General features: G+C 53.3%; 1 protein-coding gene across 1 annotated transcript; it reads left to right on the forward strand.

Annotated features, from left to right (window-relative positions):
- The first annotated feature begins 212 nt into the window (after nucleotides 1-212).
- On the forward strand, nucleotides 213-9,270 carry RGP1 (RGP1 retrograde golgi transport homolog (S. cerevisiae)). Its single transcript, XM_009580151.1, is given in 9 exon segments — nucleotides 213-332; nucleotides 3,118-3,254; nucleotides 3,632-3,715; nucleotides 7,473-7,622; nucleotides 7,701-7,847; nucleotides 8,261-8,388; nucleotides 8,646-8,823; nucleotides 9,046-9,110; nucleotides 9,112-9,270. Coding segments are annotated over 9 exon segments (1,164 nt in total). The 5' UTR covers nucleotides 213-216.
- Nucleotides 9,271-9,858: the final 588 nt, after the last annotated feature.

Genomic DNA, 9,858 nt, shown 5'->3' on the forward strand with positions numbered 1-9,858 from the left:
CTTTGCCCCCGCCATGTGTGTGTGTGCGCGCAAGGCCAGGGCTGTCCCTGACCCCTATACATGTCTCTGTGCAGTGTGTAGAGCTCTCCCTGGCCTCCCCATGCGCATGTGCCCGGCCTGTCTGTTGCCATTCCCCCTCTGTTACAGCCCCCAGACCTCTCTCTGTGCCCACTGTTGGGTTTTTTTTGGCAGGTGTGCAGCAGGGCTGTCCAAGCCATGATCGAGGTGTTGGCCAAGCTGGGCCGTGGGCCCGTCTTCCTGGCAGGGGAGGTGCTGGAGTGCGTGATCACTTTTACCAACCCGCTATCAGCCTCGTCTACCTCCGCCAGCAGGTACGGCAGCCTGTGCTGGTGGGCCCTTCGGTGCATGAAGCCTCCAAGTGGCAGAGCTGTTTGGATTCCTCCAGAGGGAACGGCCCTCCCTCCCTCCTGAGCAGCCAGATGTAGTCACGGCTAGGTTGTGGGGCAATGGTGCCAGCTCAGCCACTTGGTGACTTCCCTGCCGGAGGACTTCCTTAAGGGTGCTTTGCACCATCGCTATTTCATGGCTGAAATTAAGGTAATTATTTTGGTTGTCTGGCCCCAGTAAAGAGATGAGAAAAAAAGTATGCAGTTAGAGATGCTCTTAACTGCCCCTCAGGTGAGCCCTCAGTGACAGGGTTACTGGCAGGAAATGAAGCCAAACTGGCTGTCGAAGCAGGTTATCTAGTTACACCAGGCTGACAGTCTCACAGGGCAACATACAGACAACGTCATTATTTCCTATGTTTGTGAAAGCAGCAATCTCTGTCAGCGCACTGCTGGCATATCAGTGTGATCCCTGCCTCCAGAGCTGGCAGGCAAAGGGGTGAGTGCTGCCTAGAGTCAGAAAGAGGCAGCCATCTGTGGCAGTATTTTCTGTGGCCCAGCCTTTGAGCGCTGCATCTCCCCTTATCATTACTGTGCCTGAAACAGGTGTTGAGGGAACCTGAGGAGATGGGAGCTTCCTATATTTGCTCACACCGGATGACTCCACATAAGTAGTCACGCAAAGCCTCCATGTCCGCTGAGTGTGTGGCCTTGTCTGATTCTTCAGAGGGTGGAGAGTGCTTTCCCATCGAGCCCTTCCTGGAAGTGTCCGTTTCCAGCCCTGTCAGGTTCAGCATCTTTTCATCACCAGTACGCATTTCACACGTGATTGTTTTGGTGGATCCACTTCCAGCGCTTGCAGTCTCAGCAGCAGCAAAGCAGTCTCTTGTATTACCGCTGTAGGGCTTCTTTGTTTATTGCCTTCCTTAACTTTCCATCTTTTCTTCCTGGTTCCTCATGCCTGCTGAATTCAGTTTTTAAATTCAGCTGTGGCATAAGCATCTAGCTTTCTGGAGTTTTGTCTTGTGGAAAAACAGTGCTGGTTTTCCCGGTTCCGAAACATGTGGGACTGCAAAGGTACCAAGTGGAGCAGTTTTGGAGGTTTGCAGCACATTTACGGGAGCTTCATTTGGGAACTTCAGGTGTGTCGTGATCCATAGAAAACCGCCTCTTAGAAAAAGGGAAGTTTTTAAAATAAAAAAGCAGGTGACCAAACTGACAAGACCTGGGTAAGTCATACTAGTGGCGACACAAATAGATTGGTGGTTTGAAAATTGAAGCTGTAGGTTGCGTAAAGGCAGGAGCCAGATCAAAGTGCAGTCACTGCAACAGGCAGATAGACCTGTCAGGGGCTAGAAGTTTTCAGGGCTAGCAAAAGCTGTGGCACAGCTGGAAGGACTGAGAGGCACACATTTCAAGAATAGTGACAGAACTGAAGGACAGTAAGTAAATGGCAGAAAGTCACTTTGCTTGTGGTGTACGAGGCATACAAGAAACAAAGCTCTTCTGCCCAAAGGCTGTGTGGAGCGCGGCCCTTGTGGCCCTACAGGAGTTGTAGGGGGAGGTGAGAGAGGAGGGAAGTGACCTCAGCACCAGTGCAGGATCCTTCTGCGCCCTGTCAGCTGGACAAGCCAGGTCTGCTGGTAGGAAGGCACATGCAAATTTTGTTTGGGCGTCTGGTTAAAAAAAGAAAATATTCCATGGCATATTGTTGGGCAATACTGAAAATAAATGGGGGGGATGAGGAAAGATTCAAAATACGGTGTTTGAAGGTACTGTAATCATGCTAAGCTTATATAAAATTAGTAAACATTGTCTCTTAAGCAAGAGCATTTCTCTGTTTCCATATAGCAGATACCTTCCAACAGAAAATGTTACGGCAGCCCATATAGAAAAACCACGCTGGTACTTTTGAACATACAGAATAACAATTGTTAGAGGGGTTAGAGGTAACTGGGTAGAGTAAGCAACACGTGTTTGGGTAAAGGCAGCCAGCCCATACAAAAGATCAAATAGCGCATTATTAGTCAGCTGAAACGAATGCAGCACACCTTTTTCTCTGGTTCATCTAGATGTTTAAGTGCTTTGATGTGTCACATCAAGAGATACTCATGTGCCACAAAAAATCCCTGTGCCACCTAAAACTCTGGTGTCAGTGCTTACTAATCAGATCATGATGTTAGAAAACACCAGAGGAACCATACACTGGCTAAATTAACGAGATCACTATTGAAATAAAAATGGATGAGTGTTTTGGAAACTGAAAGGTGCCAATAATGCCATGGGAAATGCCTGTGGAATGGCTGAGGTTGTAGCAGAGTCCAAACTGTGAGACTATTTTTCATGCTGGATGCAACCAATTCTTATGGCTGTACAGAGAGGGGGCAAAATGACACCTTTACCTCTCCTATAGCCGTCAGCGAATCCCTTGCATCATGAGGAGAAAATAGGTCCTTGTGAAGGACCCAGAAGCACCCTTCTCTGGTCTGACACAACCAGAAGTTGATGTTCTTGAGGGGGACGGTGCTGTGGGGAGGGAGCACGGCTGTGCCCTGCCTGCCCTGAGGAGTATCGAGCTTGGGGCAGCCAGGTGCTATGGGCAGGGGCAGCTGAACCCAGGCTGCAGATATTTGTTGCTTTTGACCCTGCCCACTTCCCTAATGGTCACGTTATCACTGGAGGTGCCTCGGACTGCTGCTCTGCATGTCACTTCATGCTTGCTGTAATCCAGGTTTAAAGCATAGACACGAGTGTTGCTCTTTGCTTTCAGTGAGATGCTGGCATGGGCCAGCGCCCAGATCCACTGCCAGTTTCACGCCAGCGAGAACCGGGTAGCACTCCCTCCCTCTGATGGCAGCAAGCACGACGTGCAGGCAGAGAACGAGACAGTCTTTGTCCCCAACAGAGGTGAGTTCTACTCCTGTAACTACAGGTAGGAATGGTGAGAGCACAGCGAGCAGGAGTCAAGCGGACTGTAACGTGTGTCTTGAGGGCAGCATGCTTAGAAGCGAGCGGGAAGTCCGTGTTGCTTTTGTTGTGTGATTCCCTGGTGATGGCTGCTGCAGGACCTTCTTAATACTGGGATCAAAGTGGCCCTAGCTTGGAGCAAAACATGAGGGTTGTCTGTCCAGCTGTTCTGGGAATGTCTCATGATCTGACCAGGGCATGAGATATTTCCTCCTCGACCTCTTCTCCCCATTTCTCCCCGTGAGGATAAGGCCGGCCTGGCCAGTGCCTGGGCCCCAAGGCTGGGAAGCATTCACGTGGTTCTTCTTCTCTTGCAGGAGAGCGGGGTCAGTGTATCCTGTCCACTCCACCAAAGATTCTCTTCTGTGACTTGCGACTGGATCCCGGGGAGTCAAAGTCCTGTGAGTCCTGTCTTCTCTTCCCCTGCTCGGAGAGCTCGCTTGTGGGGAGCCCTGCTCTCCAAGCTCGCTTTGCAGACCTGAGTGCTGCAAGTGGGAGACCCTGGTGCTTGCGGAAGGCAAGGTGCTTTGGTGGGAGCATGAGTGCTAAGGAACTGCTGCATCGTCCAGAGTCTGTTCTCCACCATATGAGGGCTGCATACTGCAACGTGTCCCGCAGTCCTGCCCCTGGCCCGTGTCCTTTGCCGTAGGTCCGTTGTGTAGCTGCGAGGCATAAACCGTTTTGAAATACCTGGCTGCAGCTGAAGGAACAGTTACACACACCTGCATTTCCTCGCCTTTATTTCTTCAGTCACACTGGAGTATTCTTGGGATTTAGGCTGGCGTCCTCCAAAGGTCCGTGCTTGCTCTTCAGGTTGTGGCTGTCCGGGAGATCACAGAGTCTTCTGCCTGTTTTAGTTTTCTTGCTGTAAAAGTGAGCACTTCTTATCTTCTCTGCTCAAAGCTCTCCATGTCTCCAAAGCCCTCAAATGGTGTCTTTCCAGTGGGTCCCCTTTAAGTTCTCCTTCATCACAACTTTCCCTTTTGCTGTTCAGGGAAATTTTCATCCTTTTCACAAGGAATTTGCAGCAACTCATTTTCGTTGTTCCACGCAGCTTCTTCTACCTGAGTAGACAGCTGTGAAAATACGAGTATGTGCTGTTGTCTCTTGGTCAGTGGCTGCGTGACCCAGCCTGTCAGTTTGTGTTGAATCTCCTTTGCATTCCAGCAGCCCGTGGTCCAGCGGCAGCATTATGTTAGGCATTGCAGGCTGCGCGCGGACAACTTCTTCGGGTTGTCCTAGGGATCTGCTGGGAACGGTTGACAGAGACCTCTCAAGTCACAGGGCAAAGGGAGCGAAGAGGCAGTGCCTGTGGTGGAGAGGGCTCTGCTGGAGCATTGCGCTCTGGGGAGGTGAGAGCAGAGCTGCAAGTGAGACCAAGGAGCCATGGGCTGTGACGTGCTGGTGTTGAAGCTGGAATCTCCTGCCTTTCTAGGCTTGGAGGAGCCTGACTGGAGAGAAAGGTGGACAGGGTGAAACCAACCTGGCTTGGCTATGTGGTTAGCAGGGTGAGGCAGTGCTGTCTGAGGCTGTCTCCTAAATTGCAAAGCTTATCAATCTGAGCATGTTTAGTTATTTACTTATTATTCTACAGCAGCACGCGGGGGAAAGGAGCTGGCCCTGCCGCATCGGAGCCACTTTCTGAAAGTGGCCATGCCAGGGAGGACGAGGAGGCAGAAATCTCAGCCGGCCTGAGGCTCACCTGGATTATCCTGCGCTCCTCACTGCTGGCAGGTGTAGAGCTGGAGCATCTGTTCCCCGGGAGCAGGGGGAAGTCCCTTTTCCTGGAGCATCCCAGGCAGGCTCAGCAGTCTCTAGGAGAGCAGATCAGTGACTACAGTCCAAACCTCCAGGTGCCTGGGATGGATTGAAAGGATTTCCTTGTGCGCTGGCTTTGCAGGCAGAAGCTGTTCAGCCCCCAGCTAAGCTAGCGATAGTCTGTCCTTCCCAGTGATGTTGTATTGTGTGTGTGTGTCCCCGCTCTGCAACTGGGTGGCGCTGGCACAAGCAGCCTGCATCTGCCTTGTTCTTGGATGCAGCTCCATAGGAAGGACACAAACTCTTCTACGCTTTGAGGTTCCTTGGCTGTATGTTACAGCCTTTCCCCTTGATTGTGTGATGCACACATCAATTGCATGTGTCGCGTGCGATGCTGCTGTGTGTGACACTGGGCTTTTTAGCACTGAAACCCCGCTGTCGCAGCCCTGGCTCTGCCAGGCTGCTCACACCGATCCCATCGGCCTGCGGTGCTGCTCCTCTCACGCGAGACTGCAGCTGGCACGCTTGCAGATCATTCCTGGGGGCTCCTGCCAGCTCTGTGGAGGCAGAGTTAAGGCTGTGTGGGTGTGTATCTTAATTCTTCATTTCCTGTTTTTCAGAAGTTTTGAGTTTTGCTGCACAGTCTGGAAAGGCAAAAAACCCCCCAAGAAATCTTAATTCTCCTTCAGCAAAGTACTATGTTATTAAACTGTAGCCAGAGCTGGCACATATAGCTGAGGTTGTGTCAGGCTGTCTCTTGATAAAAGGCCTTGTTTTCAGTTGCTGACCAGCTTATTCCCCAATGTCTTCCCCTTGTTATGGTGCCTATATGTTGAAGTTGACTCACCTCCCATCCCTTTGACACAGTGCCCAGATTGAGCTCTTTAAATTTGTCACCATAAAACATTTTCTCAAGCCCTCAAGTCATTTCTGTGGCTGTTTTTGCCTCCTCTCCAGTTTTGTAATACCTTTAAATATTTGGTAGATCACAGACAGGGGAGGAAATGGAAGCAGCCCGGACACAGGCTGGGAGCCCAGCCAGAGGGTACTGCGGGTGGGTAAGGAAGGCATCTGTAGCACCAGGAATGTGCTTCCTTCTGGGATATGCAACGGAAGCTGGGACTTCCCGAGTCTCAGCATTCCTGTGCCAGGTAGCAAACTGCCCATCCTCCTCAGACAGCGGTGGTCTCTGCTCAGATTATCCTCACTGGGCATGAAGGTCTTTGTGAGCACTCTTGTTAAGCTTGGTACAGGGGGTCACAGCAGTCTGCTTCCTTCCTTGGAAATACCTGATTTTCCTCCCTGTCAGGACAGTTCTCAGCTTTATCTGCACCCTGGTGCAGCAGGAACAGCCTTGTGTTTTAAGGTGTGACAGCCTGTGGGTGCTACGCACTAGCACAGGCTTTTTTCTTCCTTCCAGTTCTGTTATTTAAATCTATAAGTTACATTTAAAATGTAACCCTAGCTTTTAATCTAAGCCTCAATGTTTAGGATGTGCCAGACATGGGGAAGGATCTGTGGTTTCACAGCAGGATGCTGCCCTTCCTCTGGCAGGGTGTATCTGCGTCATGGTGGGCAAGCCAGAGAGGTGGAGACTTTCCACAGTTCACTGTTTGCGCCTTTCTTATTATACAGCGTGCGGTTTGGGAAAGCTGCAGAAGTGTTCATGCTGTGTTGAGAAGCGTTGGGGTTTGTGTGGTGGCCAAGGGGCTTCGAGAGGGCTGAATGTGGTGTAAAGCCGGGCCCTGGCATCTCAGAGATCTCGGAGTCAGAGGCTTTGTGGTCTAAGTCATCAGTCTGTCAAGGGGGATATGCCACAGGTTGTTGTGAAGGTCTCTTAATTGTTTCTTGGCCATTTAGACCCGGTGCTTCAGAGGAAAACACAGGAAGAAACTAATTTTTATTGCTGACTTGGGGGTTTGTGTAAAGCGAATATCAAAAGAGGCATGAGGTATTGGTCGGCACCTCTCTGCCGCATGGGGCAGAGCCCTGAGGAAACCACAGTGTGTGACTGCATCGTGAAAGCGGCATGCGAAGGAAGTGCGCAGAGGCAGATTCAGGTTGAACTCGTGATGAGTAAGTTTAGCTCTCATGTGTTTGTGTTCCTGGATTTTACATCTTTCACATTCTTTTGAGGCAGAGTTTGTGTGTGTGGTTGTATGTGCTGGAAGCAATGTCTGGATGACGGCGCATGTGATGTGAGGAGCAGTGCGCTGGTGCAGGGAAACTGGGGATGTGCTTGGCTTGCTGTGGGAAAGAGGAGATGGCAGAAAGCACCAGGCACTGTCCCTAGCTCAGCCCCGCTGCTGTTCCTGACCCTCGGTGCAGGGAGCCTGCGAGTGACAGCTCCAGGAGCTTCCTTTTGGCCCTGGAAAGCAATCTTTTCTGCACTCCTTGCAGATTCGTACTGTGAGACGCTGCCCATAGACGGCCCTCCCTCTTTCCGGGGACAGTCGGTGAAGTACGTGTACAAGCTGACCATCGGCTGCCAACGTGTCAACTCCCCCATCAAGCTCCTGCGTGTTCCCTTCCGTGTCCTCGTGCTGCATGGTAAGGCCACGCGCTGCCCTCCCTGCGGCACAGGCCTGGCTGCACCTTGCCCTGCTGACACTCTCGCCTTCTCCCCAGGGCTCAAGGATTACCAGTTCCCACAGGATGAGGCCGTTGCACCCTCAAACCCCTTCCTGGAGGAGGAGGAGGGCTTGAAGAAGGACTCTCGCCTGGCGGACCTGGCGACAGAACTGCTCATGGTGGCCACCTCCCGACGCAGCCTGCGTAGGTCATATCCCCTGCTTGAACCTGCTGTCCTAGCCTGGGTGTGAAGCACAGCTCAGGGCTCGCTGCAAAAATCTCTCGCTGGCAAAGCGAAGCTCTGACTGGGGCTGTGGAACAGCTCCATCAGGGCCTGCTTGGGTCAGAGTTTCCCTTGGGCTCCTCCCTGCCAGTCTGAGGCTCTTCCTAATTCAGCCAGAGAGACCCTCTCCCCAGTGTATTGCAGTCAATGTGTGGTTTGCTCTTGCTCACTGCAGGTGTTTCCCAAAGGGAATGCCACCTCCAGGGTCTGTCCTTCACACCCAAGCAGCAGGCATGGAGTCGTGTCTGCTGGGCTCTGTGATTAACCCCAAGTGCTGTATGGAGCAGAGCCTCGTGCTGCTGCAACCCTTTCCCTCCCTCTTCTTGCTCCACAGACCTGTATAACATCAGCAACACTCGTGGGAAGGTGGGGACGTTCTGCATCTTTAAGACCGTGTATAAGATTGGAGAGGATGTCATTGGGACCTTTAACTTCTCGGAAGGAGACATCCCGTGTCTGCAGGTCAGTGCTGGCTTCGGGACCACTGTGGGCAGAGGCAGGGGTTTCAGATGGGGGAGAGGAAGAAGGGATTGGGGTGGTGCTGGGCTGCTGTGGGGTTTCTACTGAGGGTTTCTAGTGGGACCCAGCCGAGGTCCCCTTGGGGTGTGAGGTGGAGAATGGCTCCAGTTCTGAGCTTGTATGGGAAACGGAGGCCCCGGGGCTTTGCGCCAGGGCTGTGTGAGGTTGTGAGAGCGAGCCCTCTGCCGATTGCCCTGCAGTTCTCAGTGAGCCTGCAGACAGAGGAGAGCATCCAGGAGGAGTTCCAGCGCCGGCGGGGGCAGCCCGTCTCCTTCAGCACGCACGCCCGCCATCAGGAGGCCTGCCTGCACACAGCCCAGAGCAGCTTCAGCCTGCCCATCCCACTCAGCTCTACCCCAGGATTCACCACCAACATCGGTTAGTGGCCACCAGGGAAGGGACCCACCCCTACTTGTCTCTGCAGGAGGACTGCGATGTCCCCAGCCCTGCCCTTGCTTAGCAGGGCTGTGTCATGTGGGAGGGAGCTGGTCTGCATGAGTGGGCTTATTTGCGTGTCCTCTTGCCAGGACAGCCAGCGCTGAGACAGCTGCTGTCCCCATCCCTCGTGGTGTTGGCTACTGATCTCCCTCTTGCCCACAGTGTCCCTGAAGTGGAGGCTGCACTTTGAGTTTGTGACCTCCGGGGCGTCGGCGGGGGGCTGGCTGGGTTCTGGGGAGCCAGTCGGAGGCAGTCACCTGGACTGGGGTGGAGCAGATGGAAGTGGACACTTTCAGCTGGGACTTGCCCATCAAAGTCCTTCCCACCAACCCCATCTTGGCTTCCTACGTATCTCAGTTCTCCAGCACTAACTCCATCACCATCTGAAGTGGGGAGAGCTGGAAGGGGTCTGCAGTGCTGCAGGCTGTGCTGCTGGTGGGAATGGTGGGCAGGACTGTCACCGGCATGCTGCAGGCCCTGCATCCCAGCGTGCCCTTGGGTTCATCTGTGATGCCCAAGTGGGCTCTGGGCAAGTCTGTCCCACCTGCAGGTGGAGGAACACTCTGCTTGCTGTGCCGTCTTGTGCTGCAGCCCTCGGCTGGGAGCTGGACCTTCCTGCCTGGGTGAAGGTGCGAGTCCCAGCACTCACCAAAAAGAAATCTGCCTCCCAGAGAATGGCCCGACATGCCTTTACCCCGTGAGAGGCTTCCAAGAGGGAAAGACGCAGCCCAGGGAAAGGAGAGGGGAGCTCTTCCAGTGAAGTCCCATACCAGCGTTGGGTGAAGGCCGCCCCCCCTACAGAGAGACCCCACAAGCAGAGGTCTGGCATCCAGGTGAGGCACGCTGGCCACCTGGGCTGGGTGGGAGCCTGCTCTCCTGCCTTGGCACGCGTCCCGCCTCTTGTGAGGGGTGTCTTGTGTGCAGCCCAGTGCCCCCGTTATGCTCACCCGGAGGACGCAGGTCCTGACAGGCTGG

This window comes from Fulmarus glacialis, unplaced genomic scaffold (genome assembly GCF_000690835.1).
Source record: "Fulmarus glacialis isolate BGI_N327 unplaced genomic scaffold, ASM69083v1 scaffold11746, whole genome shotgun sequence".
Taxonomy (NCBI): Eukaryota; Metazoa; Chordata; class Aves; order Procellariiformes; family Procellariidae; genus Fulmarus; species Fulmarus glacialis.